The sequence below is a fragment of the Pseudoliparis swirei genome, chromosome 17 (genome assembly GCF_029220125.1).
Source record: "Pseudoliparis swirei isolate HS2019 ecotype Mariana Trench chromosome 17, NWPU_hadal_v1, whole genome shotgun sequence".
NCBI lineage: Eukaryota > Metazoa > Chordata > Actinopteri > Perciformes > Liparidae > Pseudoliparis > Pseudoliparis swirei.
Window position 1 is genome coordinate 17,895,490 of NC_079404.1, and position 24,985 is coordinate 17,920,474.

Genomic DNA, 24,985 nt, shown 5'->3' on the forward strand with positions numbered 1-24,985 from the left:
AACTTATGATAATGATTTATTGTTACTTCAATTCTTAAGGCACCATAGAAGAAGTGTTACCACTTTCTTTTACTTCAAAACAGACAACACGTATATTTGTTTTCCAGGATGATCCATTCATTGCGTGTGCGTGTCTTTTGCTGCTGGCTTGATGTAACCGCTTGTACGTGAACACCTGCGAGGGGCGATGTGACACACCTGCTCATCGACGCGTGAGGCCGGCGTCTGAAAGTCCTGTTGATGCTTCTCCTCTCTTGCAGCTGACGCATCGTATTCCCTGGTCCCGTTCTCGTTAAGCAGTTGCACATTATATTTTCTTTATTTGCGTTTTTTTCTTTTTCTTCTGACAATAATTACAAACACAGGAGTTCTTATGCTGTCCTGAGGTCGCCATGGATCAGGAGATTCACATGCATGGAACTGAGGCTTAACTATGTCTGGTCCCTTGTGGTGCTGGACTGTCATCCATTCCCTGGACAATAGGCGAGGGGACTAACACCAGACAAAGGCACAAGAATGTGGTGGAAAGTTCGGCTTCCTATATGCTACAGAGTCTTAGAAATGAAGACTCTTCAGTTCCATCTGATCTCCTGACACCTTGACGACCACCGAGACCTTTTGGCCTCTATTTAGAAATCTGAGCTTCTCCCCAAGGCAACGGAGGTGAGTGGCAGACATCTGCAGTATGCAGTCATACGATACAATAGTCCTACCACAGAGCATCCATCAAACAGTTGTCTATTCACAGGTTGGTTATTTAGAGACACATTTAGCCTGACAACACCTGGTGATTAAATTAAATGTGTTTAGATGTGTAGATAAAAAATATTGAGAGACTGAGTTGGGTCATTGCTCCACTTAGACTGGAATTTCTAAAGATGTTGCAAAAATAATTCTTAGAAGTGTCTATAAAACTTGAAATGCTTATAAACTTGTCAAAATGTAATCCAAAAAATTACATTGACATGTATTGAATTTTGGTTTTCTATTCCCCAAGATGGGTGCCGTCTATGAGCCAGTCTGGTCGACTCGACACGTTCTCATTTTGACTCGACGTTGGAGCGAGATTAAAAAAGTTAAGGGATCACCAACGTGAATACAGTTCATCCTGAAGGGAAAGTGATCGTCTGTACCCAATGTTATGGCAATCAATCCAATATTTACGAAGACGTGCAAGAATCATCCCCTTTGGACTGTGAATGTCTACAGAATGACCCGATTATCAGATAGTTGAGGAGATACTTCAGCAGAGGACCGACCAGACAACAGACATCAATGCCACCCATGGAGTAGATCATTTCCTTTTCACAGCGTAAAACTAATCTTGACTGCTAAAAGTTTTTCCTTTTCGAATTGCAAGCGCTTTAAAATTAAATAATGCCCCCTCACAGTTCAATGTGGAATAATGTATCTACAGGTTGGATACTGATCATCTCCCACACCTCCAGTCAAAGAAAGACACACTCACATTTGGCAAAAATCGATTGAGTATTTATTGTAAGTTGTTACATTAAGATTTCTTTCTCTTGCAGCACTATTTAAATTACAAATAATCAAGGGCAGTTACCATAGGTGGGAGTTTTCTCTTTATGCAAGGTGTCAACTGTGTAAACAGAGAGATCAAAATGTACCACAACTTAACACGCTGGTAACGTGACGGTGAGTCATGTGACCCGAGAGGCTGATGAACACCTATGTGTGTGTCTTTTGAGATAAAGTAAGAAATTGAAAACAAGGACTGAAATAAACCTGTTATTAAAATTAATTAAAATGTAATAAAACATTTTATATATAATCAACCGCTTTTCTTTTGTGACAGTGACAATTCCAGTTGGATTTGATAAAGTCGCTTGTAATCCACATCAGCTCCGCTTCAACATGGTCAACATGCCCGTTTCAAAAGTCTTCAGGTATGACACAAAAACCACGACAGCAACGCAAAGGGACAAAGAAAATGTGTTCCGTAAGGAACATTTCGAGTCCAACAGAACAGATTTTATATTCAGACAACTTCACATTGAAACAAAAAGGTTGATGACAATTGTGGCACATTTTATCCACAAAGATGCATCGTGGGACAGTTTCATTGACCAGTGTGTCAAGCTAATTCAACCTTGTTTTCATTTCTTAACCCTTGTGTTGCCTTCGGGTCATTTTGACCCGATTAAATATTACACCCTCCCCCCGCCTTTGGGTCATTTTGACCCGATTCAATGTTTCACCCTCCTGTTACCTTTATATTTACTAACATATTTTACCCTTTGGGTTCAATTTGACGCCAGCAATTAAAACCTCCAGAAAATTATTAGAATTAATATTGTTTTCCAAGTTTAAGTGTGAGACACTTTATGTTTGTTTGTTGACTACCGAAAGAACACCGACATTAAACATTGAATGGGGTCAAATTAACCCGAAGGCGGGGGGAGGGTGTAATATTTAATCGGGTCAAAATGACCCGAAGGCAACACAAGGGTTAAATAATACATATATATATATAAATATATATATATGTATTATTTTTTTTTTTAAAGGAATAGCTTGACATTTGGGAAGTACCATTATTCCCTTTCCTTGTAGAGCTACATTAGAAGCCATTGTCAAGGCTGTATGATAAATATGAAGCTAGTCAGCTGCGGTTAGCTTAGCAAAATGATTCTTCAAACCGTTATGGGATAGTCTGACACCCACGTACAACAATAAATAGATGTTTTTGCACTTTAGTTTTTAATGCATTAAGCAAAGGAGATAAATCAGTGAGCTTCAGTTTTGGCCAGCTAGTCCTTGCTAAGCTAAGTGACTGACTGCTGGTTGTAGCTTCACAGTTAGCGCACACATGTGAGGGTGGTATCGATCTTCTCATTAAACTCTTGGCAAGGAAAGTGTTTAAAATGTTTGTACAATTCTTTCTGTACATTTGTTAAGCAAGCAGGTCTTTAGGAAAATAAAAGTCCACATTTTTTCAACAAGACTTGGGTGTAAATATTTCTTTTAATCTTGATTCTACTGTCCTCAGTCAACAGTCACATGTGTATTGTATTATCATGCACAGGTTGCCAACACCAACATCATTAAATGTTTCTCACAATGTAGCCAACAAATGACTTAATGCTCAGTGCTGTTGAATTTGTACCAACTGTCTTACATCACAGATTCACGTCCCTGTAAGATGAGGCTCGATGTGAAGAGGAGGATGTTTCACAGAGGATGATGTTTCACCAATGTTCGACTGACAAGTTAGGAAAGTAATTTCAATGCTACAGTGAAGGGAGTTCTGCATCTCAGGGCGCTTTAAAAGAGCAAATCTGAACTTTTGGCAACACACTGTCATTTCCTCATCTCAACATTTTACATCTGTAACCTTGAGGTCATATTTGCTTCATGTGGCAAACTTATAAAGAATACATTTTATTCCCCGCTAACTTGTTGACCCTTCGTGAGCACAAGGACTTTATTTCACCGGCCTTGATGTAAATAAAACAATTAGGATCTCAGTCGTCATCAAGGGCTGTCAAGCAACAGTGAAAAATAGTGAAAAGTTGAGCTCAACTGACAAAACCTTTGATTAAAAATCCCACTGCACCATCACTGTTCTGGTAGAATTGCCCTGCATGTGGAAACAACCCACCATGGTTTATATTTGTGAATACAAAGAGGGTCATTTTGTCATTCTGGCAATTCACGAGACACTCGAAACAAGAATTCGGAACCATAACCGTCAATATTAGTGAAACATACGAGAAGAAAAATATGAACCTCTCAAAAGAGTTTCTGATATTTTTAATTGTCTGCATACTGCAGTACTTGAATACATACTCATACAGTATCGTTTATAGCAAATAACTGAATTATTTCATTTATTTAGCAAAAAGCATGCTGAATAGAAAAAATGTCACTTTCTTTTTTTAACCGCGTAAAGTGACAGTCAAATTCTTTATATCGTCACCTGCAGATCATCTCTCGACGACGGCGATGTCGACAACGGCAAGAACCAAGAGGCGTAGGCATCGAAATCAATAAAGAGAAAAGTGATTGCCTAAAACTGTTGAAACCAACTTCAACCAGGTACCTGCACAAATATAATCTCTTTCCTAAAGTAGCACAAACGCCTCTGGAAGAGATACAAAAAAAGACAACATGAGGGTGTCAGCAGGAGGAACACACATCAGTGTCATGCTCGCTGTAAGAGGGGGATGTTGTGTGTGGCGCTTCAGAGAGAACGTGGGGCGGACGGAGAGACTCGGAGGAGACAGAAAGAGATCTTGAGGTCTGTTGTGAAGCTTAAAGAGGATCCACATTCAACTGAGGAAACACACGGAGCAGGTTGAGTTCAAACCGACATCTGTCAATAAACCTTCTTTAGCCCTGGTGCAGGAATGGTGGACAATCAATCTATACGTCAACCCTCCTCGTCTCATTTCATGAGCTACACCTTCTATAGAGGATTAGAAAACTCATTTTTAGACCTAAATCAACCCTTAACTCAAAGCTAAAAGCGGCCCTCAAGAGCTGAGTGAATGGCCGTGCGAGTAACGCATGACTGACTTTTCTCACGTTATGCATTCGTATTTTTTAAAAACAGTGCCCCCACTTTTGCTGATGTGTTCCTCCTCAACGCGACTCCTTCAGCACAGTGATAGTCTGACTGCACGTGGCTACAAAAAGAACAAGTTGAAGAATAGAAAAATAAGTAGCTGTTGTTTGTTGACGACGTGGTGCTGCACACATTTAATTACAAATCCACGCTGTGGGGTGTCCACTGAACAAACGATAACATGTTCATTATTTCATCAAGAGACATTTTTCTCTTCTTTTATTATTGGATATATGGACAGTGCACAACTTTTCTCCAACTCAGCCCTTCAAAGTTAGACTATATGCAACTTTTGAATCTTGCAGATGTCTGCATCTTCCAGATTAGAAGTCAAATTCATAAGCAGTAAAAGGCAACTTTGCTCGATTTTACATCCGCACAGGTTTTTGCTTTGCAGCCTTCCTTTGGTCTGGTGCGACCACTAGCTTTCGGTGGCTAATATTAGCTAATGCTAGCCCACTTTGCTCAGATCCCGCCCCTTTAAATGACATTACTGGGTCAGTTTGCAGACTTTATGTCTTGACTCTACTTGCTCTACTCTAAACAATGTTTTTTATCACAATCGCCAGTGGCAACAATGGCCTTTGTTTAGCAAAAGTTACACCGTCTAGCTTTAAAAATTATTAAATGTGACAGGAAAAAAACTCTGTTCTGGGTGGCCAGAATACCTTATTTGCCTCACAGGCTGGGGTGGATAACAATATCTGGCACAGAAAGTCATGAAGTTGCTCGTTTAATAAATATCCCCTCCCCCCCCCCCCCCCCTCCGCCTCCAATTAGGAAATACTGCACAGGGTCATCTGTGAGTCTTTCCTGACAGTCAGTCGACCTTTCAGTCCGTCGCTTAACAGTCAGTTGAGTTCCAGGCATCTAAAATATCATCTCACCACGACTCCAGCTCACAGCCACATAATGTCAGACAACAACACATGTATTTGTTTTCAGCTAAGTTTCTTTTTTATCATCACAAAGGCATATACTATTTGTCTCTGTATATTACTCGTTATATATATATATATATATTTATATATCTCTCTATATATAGATATATATCCAAAATATTTATATAGAAAAAAAATAAGCGTACATTTTTGCTGAATAAGATTGAAGAATATCAGCAAAGGGCATTGTAAACCATGGTCCATCTAAAACAGGTGACAGGTATGGTACTTCGCCCTTTCCCAACTCACCCACAGTAACAGATTTGCATAGGCAAAAATGGGATTAGCCCTTAGACAGTGGATTCCTGAATTCTTTAGAGATGCAAAATCTAGTTCAGCTCAGCACAATTAAAACCAAACATACATACAAACAAACAAATAATGTTGACTAGACCAAGCGCTCTTGAACCCCTCTGGTCATATACAGTCATTTTTTTCTGTGCACATTTTTGTTTACAGTGTTAGGCTTCAAGTAGATCTAAAAACAACTTTTACATTGACAACTAGATGTGAAATAAATTAACCAACATGAGAGGTAGTGAAAAGCCCACAGAGACGTTTGTTGTTGTGTTGTTGTTGTTTTTTTTATACAAAGAAATACAAAATAAAACGTGTCACTAAGGCCAAAGCTTCGCAACCCTCCCGCAGCCCATCGGGACCCGGCGGCTCTCCACCTCTGTGCGGTCGATCAGAACCACGGCCGCGTTTCAGAAACCCACGGAAATGTAAAGACAACACTCTAAACTCAGCGATGACGCGACATCACTTCACATCTTCATCATCATTGCTTGTCAAATCTACATTTGAAATGCAGTTATTAAAAAAATTAACAACAGTGTACTTTTTCCCCCACTGTGTGAAAGTCACAATAAATTAAGAAGAAAGGACGTACGCCCGTCCTCCCGGCAAAACCCCATCGCCGGGGTCTCCGCTGTGTCCGTCCTCCCCGGAAACCATGCAAAGTGCTCCTGGGCGGAGAGACCTGCTGGCTGCTCGGCTCACGCCACCGGGACGGAGAGCAAAAGGTACACACACACCTCACAATCTAGAAATGTAAACGTGATTTAATTGCACCAGGATTTCATCGTCTGGCTCTCGGTGAAACATGCTCGTGTTAAGAGCTGTGTCCCGGCCTCGGGGGAGCGCATGCGCACTGTGCAGAGGAGCGGTTTGTCTGCAGGAGAGAGGGCCTGGCGGGTGACCGGCTTTTTTTCTACCCGGTCAAAAGGTTACAAAGTTGTCCAAATACAACATCGAAAATGTTTCCAGGAAATGAAAATTGCTCCAATGAGTACGTTCGACAACGGATCCTTCAGTGTCATGACATTGTGATCAACTGGGCGCGTGCATGCAGCTCTTCATCACGGCAGCCGAGCGTTGTCAAGTCCTTCTGGGTATTAATGTCGTCTGTTTGTGAGCACTGTATTGCCAAAGGTTTCAATATAGTATATTTTCACGAAGGAACATTGCAACATTTGCCTTTTTGTACATTTTCCGTATTTATAACCAACACGTTCATCTTTTGTAGTAATAGGATAGCCTGGTTGTGACGTGGCAGCTTCGCTGAGTTCGCGTGTTATCGCTGTACGTGAATAGAAGTCTGGGGGGAAACTCAAAAGCCCATGAATCCATGGACTCTCTTTTTCTCATGCGGCTCTCGCAGAGGACTTACATTTTCTTTCTTTTTTTAAGATACATTTAATAATCTTTTTTTCATATTTAAGTCCTCTTGTAAAACTTGCAAACATTAACTAGAGGCAGCTAGTCGCTAGAATAATCCAACAGTGGCATTAAAAACATTTAGAGTACTGAACAGTGTTGCAGTTCGTCATTTATAAGATAAACTTCTGACAATTCAAAACCAATCTAACATAGTGGGACACAGCTTCAAAAAGACTCCGATCTAAAATCACTACATCCAATTGCACTTCAATAGTCTGCTCGACATCTTGCACCGTCGACTCTTGAGTTGAATCGAGACCCGACTTGGCACGTGAACTTCAGGTAGTTAAAGGAGATGGCAACATGGATGCTGACGTTTAGCAGTGAGGAGTGGCCCCGATTCATTGACACTTTAATACTGCGACCAAATCAAGAGGTCAGCGATTGTACTCGGGAGGCCCGGTTCATGAAACACAACAGCATATACTGCATTCATGCACGGTCTACTGCACATCCACAGGCCGGGAACAAAGTTAAAATGTTCACATCATCAACAAAAACACAAGTGTCCTTTTCAAAATGTTAATGGGACATTTGGCAAGACCCTCTAAGTTTTTTTTTTTCCTCTACATTTTTCTGTTAAGTGTGTACCACACACACACATTATCATCGCATGCTGCCAAAGTCGGCTTAGAAAAACAAACCAGAGTGTGTCAGGGCTGGCAGTGGGATGGAGGATTAGCGTGGCACAGGCATGCTGGAACCTAGTTGGCCTGGTTGAGAGGACTAGCAGGTTAGCATTATTATAGCAACCCTCTTCACTAGCTCTGGTTAAAAGGAATTTTAAAAAGAGTGTCGTTAATGGGCAGTAGCTAACTGAAGGACGACCAAACACTCTCCCAGCTCCATCTGCTGGAGGAACACACATGCACCATAAAGACTCTGCAGCCTGGAGACCAGTCACATCTGATATCGCTTCACAGCATCTTTGACATCATGTTTGGCACCCTGGGTCACGTGGCTGCAGCGCGATACCGGACGTCCAACTTCCGGGACCGTCACGTTACCTACATTCCTAAAGCTAAAGGCTCGCAGACAAAAGCCAGGGCTTAGTAACCCTTTCAAATGAGATCATCTGCTTATGTTCTCAGAGTAGAACCAGCTTTCCATAATGCTCGATTCATACAACACCCAAAGGTAATCCCTCTTTTTCTAAATGTAGACGACTATTTGGAGTCTGCGGTGGGGTGGGGTGGGGTTCCCCCCCCCTGCCCCCCTCCACATTTGGCACCTGTGCTTGTGATGGTCTGAGTTGGAAGGAGGGAGGGAGGAAAAAAGAAGAAGATGGGAGGTAGGGATCGTTGGACAAACTGTGGTTGCTTTCCACAAAAACTCCAGCAGCGCTTGTGCTGCATTTTCTTACATGTAAAGGGGTTGTGATTTTCTCAGTGGAGAGATTCTTGTCTAAAGGTCATGGGTAGTAATAATACTTGTGGCTGCACAACCACAATTCTAGCCCTTACTTCTCCCAGTTAAAGAATCCTAAAAAAGGAAAGTGCTCGGATGGACGGATGGACAGGTGTGTGGATGGATGATGGATGGATGAGTCGGTGCTTCTGCCGTCAAATCGCCTCAATAAAAAACTGCAGTGAGCTTCAAATTGGCAGAAGTTCGCCGAATGTAGACATTCAGACAGAGAGTCCTAATACGTCGCAATATTCAAAAACGGTTGCAGTCCGCGGCTTACATCGTCAAGCTACTGTTGGGAGGGAGAGAGAGTTACATGCAGAGCCAGAGCTTCTACTGGTTAAATGGGCAGGGGGCGCCCCCAACTCCCGCTAACAACAAGGTGTCATGTTTGGACAGTAGAAAAATGTAAAACTAAATTTTACACATCTGAGGAATGGGACGGAATTAGAAAAACAAAACAATGTGTAGGAATCAGCAAAAGAGAGATAATATTGAAAGTGAGAGAAGAAAGCATGAGGTCTAAATATTACAGTACAGGAACAGTCGGCTTGTCCTTTCTCCTTCTCTCCCTCTCTCTTTCTCCGTCCCCACCGACTGAGGAGTCCTTCTCCAGTTAACCAGCAGCTGGCCATCGGGTTGGCCATCTCAACCGACAGCTGAAGCGTGGGTCGGCCAGTCAACCGTGACAAACAGCACAAATTGCTAGCAAAACAATCCCTGGCCAGCATCAATGGTCTTAAATTGACCAATAACCAATCAGCAAAGGCCGACCTGGCTCCAGTGGAGAACTGGATATAAATTGCTTCAAAAAATATAAATAAAAAAAACAACTTAGCTATCTTGGATGTCATTCAGTCTTTTCAATCAGAAAAAGAGGGAGAGCTTTTCCAAACCCGACTTCTGGCACCATAGTAGAATCTGAAGTTTAAGTAGTAGTCTCGTTGGCGATGAGCAAGGGGGGGGAGGAGTCTAGGTGTCGAGGCTGGCGCGCCTCCTGTTGGCCAGGAGGTCTCTGTAAACGGAGGAGTTGAGGAATCGTGGGAAGGAGTCTCGGTGCATCAGGGTGTAGATCTGGAACTGGGCCTCCTCGTACATCAGGTTGCTGGGCTCCGCCAGCGTCTGGTTTATTCCTTCTCTAACCCGCGAGTCCAGACTCACCTGGGATGAGGACAATAAATGAGATTTATTAACCATAGTTTTTTTCAGTAAATGGTAAATGATAAATGGACTGTACTTTCCTCGTCTTCCGACTACTCAAACATTACTTGTCATTACTTGATGCATTATTATTCATCTCACTATCCAGTATCGTATTAGAACATGATTTAATTATATTTCAGCACATTGTGCTGAAGTTGCCTCTCATTCACTCACTGTCTGTTATTAATGATGGTTAATTGTTTTACTTCTGAGGCCAAAAGTACTCCCTCTGCCACTGCCAATACCAACGTTCCCAGTTAGAGAGAGAGTACAAAGTAAAGCTGGGCAGTGTTTGCATCTGGCTTCTAAACCAATAAAGTCGGGATTACTCTATAAAATACACTTAAAAGTGGTAATTCCCAAATAGCCGTATTATTCGCCTGCTCTGATATAACCACGGCAGTTATAAAGTACAGCATGGAATTAATTAGCGGAGGTATTTTGCTAGCAGTAAAGTTATTCGTGCGAGAAGCTAGTGGGAGCTAAGGAATATGAGTTGCGTACTTGGACTTTGCTTGACTTTCTACATCAAGTCATTAAGATTCCTAATCCGAAGACTCTGAATGTCTGTTGCACATTTCAACACATGACACCGCCGTCCCCTGGAGCCGCCTGCTTACTCGTCACAAATGGAGCCGGTACCTCTTTGGGTGATAATATGGACACGTAGTCTTCGTATATGATCCTGGACTTCTCCTCCACCACCGTGGGATCCGTCTCCTTCTTCAGCTCATCACAGGCCAACCAGAAAAGCAGGTTGTCCTCGCTGTACTCCGAGCGCAGGAAATCCCGGAAGAACTCCCGGCCCTCCAGCTGGCGCAGCATCATCTCGAAGCTCCGTGCCCACGACAGCAACTCGTCCAGACCGGGCTGTCTGCAGTGGGACGGAACCAAATGAAGACGGACACGAGACCGGACTGACGCAAACATGCACGGCGGCTGGACTCACCGTTCATCTGCAGCTTCGATGCTGTCCATCTTGGTGCAGGTCTGTCGTTCACGCCTCTCCATCCTGTCTTCAGACCTGGAAAGGAGGCAGGAAATGAATGTGCTCGCCAAAACACAAGTGGACTGGACCTGTTTCTGGCACTTTAAATGGACGATTTTGAGTTGGTATTAGATGAACTTGTCGACGGAGAGTTCCAGTGAGATCCGAATGACATCTTGCACGGATGGGGATGCAACAATATATTGATTGGGATCAAAAGAGCACTTCTAAAAGAGAGGGCGTGATTTTATTTTTTGATGCCAAAATGTATCCACATGCAAATCGGCATTCACCATCCTTGAAAAGAAATATGCGACAACTTGATTTTCTCTTTACGAAGGACATTCAGAGCCAATTAACAAGATCATATCAGTAACAACCAATACGTAGGTTTGTCTCATCGCTAGTTTGACCCATCTTTCAGGCTAAAAGTGCAATCTGTGACTTTATTTACTCTATAAACTTAATGAAAATGCAATAACAAATTGTTGGAGTATGCAGCGCATCATGGGGGGCTGGAGTCAACACTATTTAATAAGAGCTGTGTGCGCTAATCTCTCAGTTCTAGAGCTGAAACTATTGATTGATTGATCAATGAAATCATTTTGATGCTATTTTCAAGCAAATCTTCAACGATGATCTCGTCACTTTTGAGTGTATAGCAGTGGCGGTTCGTCCATAGGGGGCGCTAGTGCGCCGCCCCTCTTAAAATTTGGAGATGAAAAAAAAAGAAGAAGAAAAATAAATAAAAAAATCCTGTCAAAAAACATTATATGCCAAATCATTTAAATAGTAAATATACCGTGTTGACGCGCTAAATGTGTGTGGGAGACCGTAAGCCCCTGTCAACAACCACTTAAGTTAATGTGAAAAAATATAATATATCGCCATTATCACGGAGAGAAGCCCCTCCCCTTTTTCGAGGCGCTGTTCTAACGTGTGTGTACAGCATCGATACAACATTTCAGTCGTTTTGGCAATGACCGGCTTCACATTGGCGGATGAAACTGGAATCTTGGTGCGCACAAATGTGCGATTATTCGGCAGATCAGAGACCCGTATGTTCCCTCAGCCCATAGAGCAGTGTTGCCAGGTCCGCGGTTTTCCTGCGGAATCGGGCCACTTTTGAAGTGTTAGCGGTTGAATTTTTGTCCTTGGTTGGGTAGACCTATTTTGCATGCAAATTACATGAATATCTTTAAATAAAAATCCATATTTTAAATGAAATAATTTATTCATACCCAAATCCTACCAAACTGACTCCAGATCAGCACGTACACATTTTATTTATGATAATATACTGTATAATTACACAAGGCCATTTTAGGACCTAGGTGAAATAACTTGAGGAAAACTGCTTTTAATGCTGGCAAACTAAACATATGTTGTTACTTTGTAGATATTACAATACATTTGGCAATGATAGCAATGCTGTTGGACTTTAAAAGCAGTGTATATGGTTTGGCACGGGCATATTTTGAGTTCTGATATTGGGCTGGTTTTGGGCTGGTTTTGATTGGCCATTGGGCTGGTTTTGTCACACAGACCTGGCAACCCTGCTCACAATGGTTTTATATTGCTGAGGGTGAGTTGAGTGAAAACGATGTTGCACTATTTTGGCTATATTCTTTTATAAAATTAACCGTTTATGTTACATACAGTAATGGTAATATGATCACGGCGTCCAGCTGTCGTGTCATTTAGACCGTCAACATATACGTTTGGTGGCGGTCTCATTGAGCCACTTTGGCACCGTTTGTTTAGCTACATCCGGTCGCCCGACGTATATTTTCCTTGTGTAAATTGTGTTTTGCGTGTCTAGGAAGTGGAAGTGCAGAGACAGATCAGAAGGCAAATGTGTGTGTTCTGTTGTCTTCTGCAGGTATGTGTTTCCTTTTGTTCAAAGTTAGAATTTTCTCTGTTTCTGCTGAAATGACTCTAGCTCATGTAGTTATTTATTTTGTCCATTAGGGTCTCTGTTTTCCCTTGTATGTTACATTTCATGGTTTTGATGAGAATTGTTATTATTTAGATTTAATGTGGTCCTGTCTTCCATGGACAATGGTTTTATTTTGCTGAGGGAAGTGGAAGTGCAGAGACAGATCAGAAGGCAAATGTGTGTGTTCTGTTGTCTTCTGCAGAATAAATAAGTGCTGGGAAAATCCACCATCTGAGCCGACTTCTTCCATGCCCGTTCCACATCTGTAACATCTGCTCTGAACCTCTTTCATGTGAGGGTGAAACTCTTTTATTTTGCAAACCTCTAAAACCCAACCCAATGTTTCTTAAAGAATTCTGCTCTGAACCTCTCATGCCCAAAGTTACAGTGTGTTGATAGTTGTTATTGGACAGTGTTGAGCACGCTGTGTTCTTGAAATAAAGCTTTGGTTTTTACAATATTCTACTCAAAACCTCTTTTCTTCTCATTGTTGAGTGCTATTTAAACCGCGTCGCCCAACTGCGCCCCCCCCAAAAAAAATTTCGCCAGCCGCCACTGGTGTATAGTAATAACGTTTTACAATTCCTGGACATTTTATAGCCCGGACTCTGAAACGATGGATCAATAAAACGATTGGGCGGACCAATCAACGATGAAAGCGACTTCTAAATACGGCTCAACTGAGAGAAGCAGAGCTCAACTCTTCCGGCTATAAATAGCACTCGGAAGCAGCAGCGTGAGCGCGAAGCAACGTGTTCAAAGTCCACAAAGTGAAAACCTTTGTGTCAACACTTGAGACCCACACGGCAGCCACTCGGTCTGTCGTAGCTCAGTCACACACGGCGAGTGCACAATGCGGCACACTCAGAGACGTCTATTTCTGTCACACCGTGGAGGCTCTCTCCTTCCTCTTGTCAAAGTCCCCATTGTGCGGTTCTAATAAGCTACGCTAGCTACAGCTCCCTCACAATACAGCTAAATATACAGGCTGTTCTTCACAGCTGTTTTGCATGTGATGTGTGGATGGAAATAGAAACAGCACTCCACCGAGATCAGGGCCTTGTCTGAGGGCGGGTGAGGAGGGGTCCGAAAGGAAGGGGAGAAAATAGAGAAAAGGAGGATGGATAGAAAAATTAAAAAAATCAGGGCTGTCGACTCGTATTCTAAATTTAAATATGATAAAATAGAATTTAATCCAGGAGGAAATTATTGTGCCAGTTTGATCAAAGATGTATTCATAATACAAAAATGAGATAATATAAAAAACATTCAGTGAATAAGAGCTTATACTGACACACTAGTGCAAGAATATAGTAGCATTAAGAGTGAGGGTAGATATAGTAAAAAACAACTTAAAAAGAAAAAAATATTACAACATTATAAGATTAAGAAAACGTTCTGCAGGATATTCAAATGAGTTTTTCTCAATGTTAAAAAAAGTTATAATAGTATATATAATGTTGTTCACAGCAGTAGAGCAGGCTGTCTGCCTCACGCGCACTGAATGCACCGCATGATGGGAGTCAAACAATGTCACTTTCATGAAGTGAAAATGAAATATAAATTTTTACTGGGAATCCCCACAGGGAGAGACTGTTCGTCCTGCCATCCAGTCCACGCCGACTCCGTCCCCAGGCTGACTGACAGCAGACATTTACCAAAACAAAATAGTTTTCATGTCTTCTCCATGGGAAGAAAAGTGTTGGCGGACATTGCATTGAATAATTGAGTGAGGGCAACCGGCGATATGGGATATTTATAGCAACTTTTGAGGCGATCTTCCTCCAGCTAACACTTTATTTGAGTTTTTACAGTGAAATGAGGAGGTATCGAATACATAAATCCTCATTTCAACTCCACATGTTTTTAAGAAGGAATATTTGTCATTTCCGTAGCCCTGTGACCCCTTCACACATTTGTTCTCCTGCAGTCCCTGAACTTCACCACAGCGGCAGACTAGATCTCCTGTGAGTCTCTTAAACTCTCACAGATTCTGATACGAGTGTACAAAATAAATAAAAATATGATGATCTACATGTTACTGACACAAACGTGCACTGAAAAAAGGGAAATGGTCCCTCCCAGCCTCCATGGTAAAATGAACAAACTGAAGACACATTTCCAGGATCATTTCATGGATATGTGGCGCCAGCATTTGATTGAGCAACACCGAGTGGAGTCACAGAGCGCTCAAGTCCACAAGCTGCCACCACTCCAGATGAAGTGGTGTTTAAGAAGCAGCACATTCACCATTCACTGCCTGAAAACAATGTTTCATTCACTCTTCTTCTCTCCCGGCAAGAGTGCAGCCACAGTGAAGCGGCGGCAGGAGCTACACAACACTTTCTGGTTCCGGTGCCTTGCTCAGGGGCAGTAAGTGCAAGCTTGTAACCCGTAACTGTGAGCACACGCACATGTTTTGTTGCGTGGCCTCTAACTCGCTTGTTTTGCTCCCAGCAGCCAAAGATATTCAGTTTACATAAAAATCAAAGTCACATTTGAAGAAGCTGTAACTGTAACAGTTTAGCTCCACACCTTCCTTTTTGTGTTAGATGTTTTCATCCTGTCTCACTGACTATCATGTCATTCCAGATCCTGCTTCCCATCTCGTCAGTCCAACTCCCTTCACCTGCCTCTGATCATTCCCTCGTTAGTCCCTCATTACCTTCACCTGGTCTTCATGCCCATCTCACCTGTTGCCCATTCCCTCATTAGTCCCTGTCTACTCAGGTTCCCTCACTTCCACTTGTTTTCTGCCAGATTGTCTTGTGTTTTTCCGACCAAGCCCTCGAGCGTTTCACAGTGCGTTTGATTATTCTGTCTGTTCCGTTCCTGACGACGCTCTCAGTAAAGGATCTTTATTTGCATTATTGTCTCCTGAGTCGTGCATTTGGGTCCACCCTAATCCCACCGTGACAGTAACCAGATACTTTGGGGCATTTTGCTGAAGAATTTAGCTAAATTGACAACAGATCAATGTTTTGTCAATCTACTAATCGATTAATTCTCTAATTTTTTCTGCTCTAGAAGTAATAATAGCCACTTGCCATTTTCCATCCTTCTATTTGATTGTTCAACACATTTTAGAAAATTACATGTGTAATAGGCTTGTTTCCTTCAACTGGTTTGGAGCAAATAAACTGGGTTACAGCATAGATTGTTTATAAAAGCAAAAGAGGAGACGGTGGCTTGCTCAAGGGCAGTAAGTACAAGCTTGTAACCCGTAACTGTGAGCACACACATTTTGTTGTGTGGCTAAATAAACTAATCGATTCATTATCTAAATCTTTCAACTCTAGAAGGAATAATAGCCACTTGTCTTGCCATCCTTCTATTTGACTGTTCAAAAGCAAACTTTTGCAAACTAAATGTGTAGTAGGCTTGTTTCCTTCAACCGGTTTGGAGCAAATAAACTGGGCTCCAGCAGTTTGTTTATAACGTCCTGCTCCGCACGGCTGTCACCCACCAGTAGAAGAGGAGAAGAAGTTTGGTTTGCAAACCAGAAACAAAACAAATCGGATGAACATTTGACTGCATCTACAAAAGAAAAATATAGATTTTTTATTCCTTCAGTTGGGCGAGTTTCAATTGTTCTTTCATGTCAGGAAATACTGGCCATGTTTAATGTTGTCCGGAGACAAAGACCAGCACTCGCATGTTATGGGAACATCAGAGACGAGTCCGACAGTAAAAACGGCCGATCGGTCATGGGAGTTAAGGGTTTGCTACGTCAAATTTTATTCGGCAAAAGCGTTTCCATAATCTATTCAGCACATCGACTATTTTTCCCAAGCGAGCTGCTGCCGCCGCCTTTTATGCACTTGATTTATTCCCCCCCAAAAACAAAGAAACATTTCACTAAAAATGAACGTTGCAGAGCCTCTGTGCCTGAGTATCGTTTAAGTACAGGACAACGGCAACCAGTACACAAAAATAACATAGTATGTATGGTATCGTGTAGTATGGTATATATATTCTATTATGGGATGGTATCGTATATTATGGTTTAGTACATTTATAATATATTATAGGACAGTATAGTATATTTTAGTATTGTATAGTACAGTATAGTATGGTATAGTATATTATATGATGGTATAGTACAGTATAGTATATTATGCTTTAGTATTAGTTTGGTATAGTATATTATATGATGGTATAGTACATTATAGTATATTATGCTATATTATTAGTATGGTATAGTATATTATATGATGGTATAGTACAGTATAGTATATTATGCTATATTATTAGTATGGTATATTATATGATGGTATAGTACAGTATAGTATATTATGCTATATTATTAGTATGGTATAGTATATTATATGATGGTATAGTACAGTATAGTATATTATGGTATTGTATAGTATGGCATAGTATTTTCTTACCAGAGACACTTGCAGCAGCCGCACCAGCAGAGGCAGCAGTTGTTGGGTCGGGGCTGTCCGGGGGCCTGGGGTGGGGCCTCGATGTGCGCCGCCTGCCTTTTTCTCATCTCCACTCCACTCACACTTCGGGGCTTCACACAGAAAACAAACACCGTTAAATACCCTCCAAATTAATAACAATACAACAGAGAGTGCAGTATCAAATTTGGACCCCATGTTTACTTTTGATTCGCTAGCAATATGTTCTTAATAGAGAGGAAAACATAGAAGGAACTGTGTGTGTGTGTGTGTGTGTGTGTGTGTGAGAAAGAGAGATGAAGCGAGAGAGAGAGAGAACACTCAAGCAAGGCCGAGAGGATTCCCTTCCTTGTACGGTTCGAGGGTTTCTGGCATTAAGCCACATCTTCTCTTGGCTTTGAAAGACTACACATTCGTTTCAATGTCCGCAGACACGGAGAAACAGCGTCTTTAAATCACACACGCAGACAGACACGCGTTTGCAGTATATACACACAAATACAAGCATACTCTCATATTAACCCACTGTGGCCTTAGAATGCGCATCATCCTCTGCACAGGCGGTAGATGAGGATCTTAGCAGGGACGACCACACCGACTTAAAGCGGACACGTCGGGCTCAGTGCTTGTGCACATTTGATGACCTGCTGTGCCCAACAACCCACAGACACAGGATGAAGAAGAACCATTCAGATGTGGCTCCCCTTATGTCACATACAGGCTCATTAGAATACATACCTGCAAACTCATGAGGGGTGAAAAAGGTGACAACGGGGGGGGGGCAGGTGGCTTTTTTTTTTGGGACTCTACACCACATCCCCGTTGTTTGATGACACCTCAAAGCTTTTATAACTACGGTCTTTTGATTGTTCTGACCGCAAATCTAAATAATAATAACAAACATTTTAAGAAAAAAAGGTCCTCTGAATAATTCAGTGATCAGGCCCTAATAATAGCAATAACAACTTTACATTCTCATTATATATAATATGGTTAAAGTCATTCATGAACCAACTTCTTTTTTTCTTTTTTTACTTGTGTGCTCTGCTAAGCTTTGAGCCTGTTCCATAATTCTGTTCCATGATTCTGTTCCATAATTCTGTTCCATAATTCTGTTCCATAATTCTGTTCCATGATTCTGTTCCATGATTCTGTTCCATGAACCTGTTCATGAGTCTGTTCCTGTTTCATGACTCTGTTCCAGGAGCCTGTTCCTTCGACGTGTCCCATCAAAGATGTTTTATTGCGAAGATCACCACATCGCATGTTCTCCGTGTCTCACTCCAATCTCATAAACGCCGGCCGTCCAATTTACCCCCCCCCCCCTATCCAAAACAAAAACTCTTCGGATCTACACTGTTCACGTGGATGACCTATTTTAATTTCAAAACGGCGAATTTCACCGAAAGGTGACAAGTTTGCAGGTATGAGAATATACCATTGGGGTACCCCCTCCCCCCCCCCCCTATATTCTTCTCGCAATCCAATCAGAGCAGATTTGGGATTTCTCTTAAAGAGACAGAACGGAGAGTTTGCCCAGTGTTTTGCTTTCATGTTGATGTTCCTGATGTTGTATCTTTCATGTAGATGACACAAAATCCAAATGGACAGGATGTGGTTGCCTTGACTTTAGTGTTTTAAAGGGTTAGAACACAGCAACCACACACACTGACTGATCAAGGCAGCAGAAGACTCACACGGTGCGTGTTCTGTGAGGTAAAATGACTGGTTTTGTCTGGTTGCTTTGAATAGAGCACAGAAAAAGAGAAATGTATCGAGTGCAACCGCCCAAAAAGAGGGCCAGTGTTGTTCTTGGAGACTAAAATGTGCACAGAGAGAAACTATTTGTTCTAATTGTATCAAGGCTGCTTCTTCAATACAACAAACAAAGTTATAGACCGAGCAGCGTTTACCCAAAACGTTCCTTCCTTTGTCACGGAACTGCACAGAGCTCCAGTCTGTTCTCACTTAAAGCCGCTGTGGACCACCCTGTGCCGGGCAGCACCGCGGGTCACCCTGGCCTTTAGGGAGACTTTGAAGGTGAAAGTGGCTTCGGCCTTGCAAGTAGAAGGAGTGTGAAGAGCCCCTTAAACAGAACACAACGGCCCCGACGCGCAAACGACCCTTTAGGCTACTCAAAATAAAAAGAGCACGCACTCTAATGAACGTATTCATATGCCTGAGATAATACCAGACCAGAGATAATACCTTCCTCCAAGCAGAAGATAACACATGGCTGGCTTGTAATGCACTAAATAAGACGGGAAAACCTTCCCCTCGTGATCTGTAGCGGACAAAATCGACACACGACACACGGTGAAGCAGACGTTGGAATGAATAGTTCTCCTGTTGCCAGATAGAGGAGATTATAATGATCACATACTCCACTCCACAATTTGGGGTTATTTAAGATTAATTTGACCGGCCGGTGTAACGCTAATAAAAAGCACTAATGAACTGCAGCCCAGAAACTCTTACCTGCAAAGTCATGGCTCAAATTAAACTCCTCATTAAACACTTAAAAATCCAAATGAAAAACGAGTGCGCTTAACAGAGGAGTCTCTCACCTCTACTCTGGATGCGCACATGCCTTTTACTACCACGGTGAGACAGTACGGAGCAGTTAGGGCTGAGGCGACCTGGCTGATATGCAAATGTATTCACCTGACCGGTGGAGTGGCCATCAGTTATTCAGTGGCCAGGCAGCATCTGTGGAGAAACAGGCAGCTCGATGCAAACGACAGCGAGGGCCCGGCTTTGTTCTGAACCCGGGGAAGGAGGCCGCATTGACACGACATGCAAATACAAATACACCCAGATGTGATGGAGAAAAGAGAAGAAAAGAGATGACATCAAAGAGAGCTACAAGATGTGCCAGAAATGCAGGGTTTTTTGGAAACCTCACTTTTCGAGATTTTATTAATGTAGACGGAACTAAAAAATGCTTCATGAGGCAACATCTTCTATTTTGACTCTGATTCCCGTCCCTCTAAACCTATTTTATACTCCTCAGATCGCCTTTTGATTGTGTGTTCAATGCCTCTTCACACGTTTGCCAGATATTTTTGTCTTGGTTTTCCTCTCACCGACAAGAAATGAACATCTAAAGAGTTTGTGTATCAAAGAATATAAAAGGACCTGGTAGGTGTGTATTTTCTTTTGTTTGGTTTATTGGAAATACCCCGTATCATCTGGATCACAATAATTGCAACATAACAATAATGTCCAGAAGGTCCATACACCCTTACACATCTGGAATGAAATAACAGGCGGTACGAGTCCAAAGACTTAGTATTAATCGTTTCGCTCAAAGTCGACTTTCAAGCTTTTGCTCAGTTGTTCTGCCAACAATTAGTTGTCATGGAGATGACATCCATCCACTGAGGAAGACCACAAGTATGTGGTTGAAAGCAACTTATTGGACCTGATGTTCAGTTTTTTCTCTCCTTTGATCTGACGAGTTGGGCTACTCCGAGTGTAAAAGCTCTGGTTTGGAACAACAGCGCTAAAGAAATGTTGTTTGCTCTCCAAAACCTCGACTCAAAACTGGTGATAGCGGAACGAACAAACTTGTTTTTACCTTGAAGACATGTTGCGCCTGATAGAGGATATTTATTTAAACCCAATTCTTTTCTTTCTCTTGATCCGAAACATTTTAAACCAGAAAAGGTGATCATTACCTCCCTCTCCCAGGCCTCTCATTAAAACGACGTACACATGGAGCTCCAATGTCTCCTCCAGGTATGAGCTCCACAACAGGGAAGCATCCCAATCACACCAGACTGAAGTCAAACTTACCATGAATTAGCGAGTTCCTAAAAACAGGTCAGACCGAGCAGTCATGGCGTGAGGTAATCGGTTGCTGGACGATAGCAGGCTGATTGAGGGGGAGACCAAGCTGGTGGGCTGTCTGGCCGGCTGGAAAGAGCGGATGTGAAATGTAACCACTTCCTCCCCTTGCTTCCTTATTTGACCCGCTCCTCTTGTGTTTCGCTCGCCGTCCCCTCCTAGGCTTCCTCGGATCTCGGTGAAAGGCTCATTTATGGACGTGAGAGTACAGGGAGCGGTGAAGGGTCAGCATCTGAAAACGGGGGGGGAACGGTCAACATCACAATGGGATCGGTTTATTCTGCAAGTGAAATAGAAATTCAGGAATTTCTTTTTTGTTGAAAACCGCACGGAGATATCTCAGTTGCTAAAGTAATGACACAAGTGCACACTGGCCAATGCTGCGACCGGATTTTCAATTCACTACATACTGTGTCGCTGCAGACATATGATCTAATATCGGCTCCGTCAGCTCATATCAATTTATTGACACAAACATCTTTGACGAAAAAACCTCTCAATTTGGTTTGTGACCCGATTTGTGACTTTAACGTTGACAAATAAACGTGTCAGTGCTCTCTGGTGGATAAATGATGTCACGGTCACGCTGGTTAAAGGCTGACACGATGAGCTGATGAATTAAAAAGGTCTTTCGACAAAAAATAAATAAAGTTGATGCTGAAATGTTTCCCGTCCAGTCAAAATGTGTGTATTCGGTGCTTTGCGGTTTTCGTAAGTTATAAACACATCTTTGGCATCTCTGCACGACATCATTGTTTGTGACATGCTATGAGACAAAAGATCAGGAAATGAACCATATGCAGTATCACCCTCATCATCTTCATCACATGTCGCTGTCCCACTCGTCGTGAAAAGGATTAAGCTCATCGGGGGTGTCACGACCCAACACTCAGTCGGATGCCATTAGCCGCATTTAGTCTCTGAGGGAAACTGAGTCAGAGCCTGAAGGCGACGGAGCTTCCTGGGTCGCTCTCATGCCGCGTGTTTGCATACAGGAATTACTGTTCAAAGCGCCTCGCTTCCTCATAACAGAAGAAGTCTTCTCATGTTGACCTCAACACTGGAGACTCTATCTTATCAGCTATCACCAGTGGACTGCAACTTAGTGACTAAAATCGGGAAACAAGAGACATCGAAGATCTTTTCTTCATTTGTTTGTCAAACAATTGAGTGATTTTGAAAACTATGTATAATTAAAAAATCTTATTGATAGTGGGTCACAGCGTATTATGTTTCTGCGATGCCTAAATTACATTTTATGTACTTTAGTTGTTGTTTTTTTGCCTTTGATAGCAAGATAGCCTAAATCAAAACTAAGAGAAGTTACATAAATAGTAATAAGATAATGTCTTTAATGTATTTTTTTTAAAGTTCCTAAGCGAGAGAGGCTTAAAAACTAAACTTGACCTTGTATATTAAAAGTCTGTAAGGATTTTGCCTCGCTGTGTGCAAAGAGAAGGCGTTTGTGTTGTACTAGTAATTGTTTCAATTGCATGTCCCAAGAGGAAGATGGCCACAGTCACTCAGTAAGGCGCTGAGCTCGAGTTGAAATAATTAAATTAAGCCATTGACGGAAAAATAATTTGGAAAATACCGTTTTTTGATCATCGATTAATTGATTTTCCGACAATTTCTTTTTTTTAAAGCTTTTCAATTGTGAACATTTGCTGACTAGATGTGCTTTTTCAAACTGTCCATCTTTGAGTTTTGGTAAGTCAGACAAAACAAAACCTTTGAAGACGTCATCTTGGACTTTGAGATGATGAATTTTCAATTTTGCCCATCAGGCAATAACCGGCTGATGAATAAATAATGACAGGGACCGCTATTTGCAGCCCTAAAACAAACCAGACAACAGATGAGTCTAATAGACATTAAATCATCTTATTGATCACGTTATAGGCCAGACTCCACATAACAACAAAGGAATGCACACTCGAGCTGTGTTAACTCTGACAGAAGGACCAGGAAATCATTTTCGTCTTGGGAAACTGAAGTTTGCATCATAACATTTCTTAACCCTAAAAAACCACAAAACACACATCTCTAACACCAGCTGTCTTGGCTGGTATTGCATGAAACTATACAAGATGAATGAGATGAAATGGCAACATAACCCGGCCACTTGCACAATACAGAAACAACTTTATTTTGTGGCCTTCATCGAGGTCATCCTCCCTCTGACTCAACACACCCATGGGAGACTGCAGCGTGGGTGCTCCCTCAGCTGTGCACGACGCGAGCTCTTGACAGCAGAGGAACACACCAACACACAGACAGCAGCAGCAACAACAAAAGGTCGAAATAAGTCACGGCAGTGGCGAAATTAACTTTCAACAGGAGAAGACGGTTTCTGGACCGAGCTGTCGCGGCATCCGCCTGAAGGCCTGTTCATATCTTCAGACAACAAGTAAGCAGGCTCATCGGACCCTGCTATCTCCCTCTCCCCCTCTCTCTCTCGCTCTCTCTCTCTGTGCACTAGCTCTGCTGGCTAGCTGCTCGCGCTCGGTCTCGCGCACGGTCCGAACCATCTGAGCTCATCAGCCGCAGCTGGTCGGACCGGCCCGGAGAGGAGAGGAGATCCCCTCCCTGACACCAGGGAGTGATACACGGATTAGAGAGAGGTGTAGGGGAGGAGGAGGTGGGGTGCACAGCGCAGACTGTCGCAGACTGTCCCCCCTCCCTCCCTCCCTCCCCAAGATATCAAACACCACCCACTTTCTGCTCGCTAGCTTTAGCAAACAGCCCCGGAGATCCGCTATCTCTCCGCACCGCGAGAGGAGGAGGTGTCCGCTAGCGCCGTGCTAACGTCAGCTAGCCAGCCCCGTGCGGAGCGTTACCGCGGAGCGTTTGGCATCTTACCCCCTTCCGTGACGGGCTGTCAGTGTCCGTGGGCGGTGGGTGAAAAAAAACGCGATGTCCCGCTGCTTGTTTAACGACATCGTAAACGGGAATCCTGCAGTGAAATGTCCATCGCCGCTGTTTTTTCTGCCATCCGCCCCACTTCAGCACCGAACGCCGCCGAGCCCCTGGATGCACTGCGCAGGCGCGCTGCCACCGCTGCTCTGTGGCTGCTGCAGTCGGCGAGGAGATGCACCGCCGAGGCTCCGCAGACGGTGTGTAACGCACAGAGGGTCACGTTGCATCCCCGCTGCACTACGACTCCCGAAACGCAAGGGTTTCACTTCAAGTCGACATGAAACGTGTACAAGACAACACGAATAAACCCATCTTTCCCAATCCAATGAGATTGTAAAACACAGTCTGTCTGAGAGGATAACCACAGTAAGTGGGTAATAAAGTTCAGACGACCCCTATTCATACAAGAGGAAATGTGTCCTCAGGTTATAAGCCAGTAATAAAGGTTATAAAAAGCTTCTTTAAACTCACAAACACAATCTCCTGAAGTGTTATACATCAAATCACCTCAGTATTGGGAGTCATCTTTGTCTTTTACTCCTCTCGCCTGTTGTTGTTGTTATAGTTTGCCTATTCAGTGTGTTTATAATGACCATAACGTGTTTTATGATGTATGTATACATGTTATTTCATACCATGTTTACAGTATAATGGTTCTACAGTGTATTATATAGACATGTGGTTATTTTGTCATAGTCTGTGCATTTATGTCAATATCTAACAATGGATTTTCCCCATACATTAAAGGATTAATAAAGCACTTCTTTGTGTTCTTTTTTGTCTTGTTCTTTCCATGTCTCTCCTTATAAGCAGGCATGACAATACAGTTTCATATATTCTGAGGTGTTTTTAAATGAAAGCTGCTCAGTAGAAACTGTAAAAATAAGCTGCACAAGGGCTGTGGATACAAGAAGAGACTGTGAAGAGACTGTAAAATAAAGCTTCTGAGGTACAAAACAATCATTTTGTAATCGCTTTTTAATGGGCAATCATTTTGTCTAAGGTCAGACCGTGTGT

The 24,985-nt window shown here is 42.5% G+C and overlaps 1 protein-coding gene across 2 annotated transcripts; it reads right to left on the reverse strand.

The window, feature by feature from the left end:
* Nucleotides 1-2,969: 2,969 nt before the first annotated feature.
* rgs17 (regulator of G protein signaling 17) lies at nucleotides 2,970-24,709 on the reverse strand. Of its 2 annotated transcripts, XM_056435684.1 has the most exons (7): nucleotides 23,912-24,709; nucleotides 20,999-21,281; nucleotides 19,865-19,962; nucleotides 17,183-17,313; nucleotides 10,814-10,888; nucleotides 10,507-10,738; nucleotides 2,970-9,822 (listed from the first exon to the last, which is right to left on the reverse strand). In XM_056435684.1, exons 4-7 carry the CDS (start codon nucleotides 17,287-17,289, stop codon nucleotides 9,634-9,636), a joined length of 603 nt encoding a protein of 200 aa, XP_056291659.1. In that variant the 5' UTR covers nucleotides 17,290-17,313; nucleotides 19,865-19,962; nucleotides 20,999-21,281; nucleotides 23,912-24,709; the 3' UTR covers nucleotides 2,970-9,633. The 2 variants fall into 2 exon arrangements, with proteins under 2 accessions (XP_056291659.1, XP_056291658.1); XM_056435683.1 differs by lacking the exon at nucleotides 19,865-19,962.
* Nucleotides 24,710-24,985: the final 276 nt, after the last annotated feature.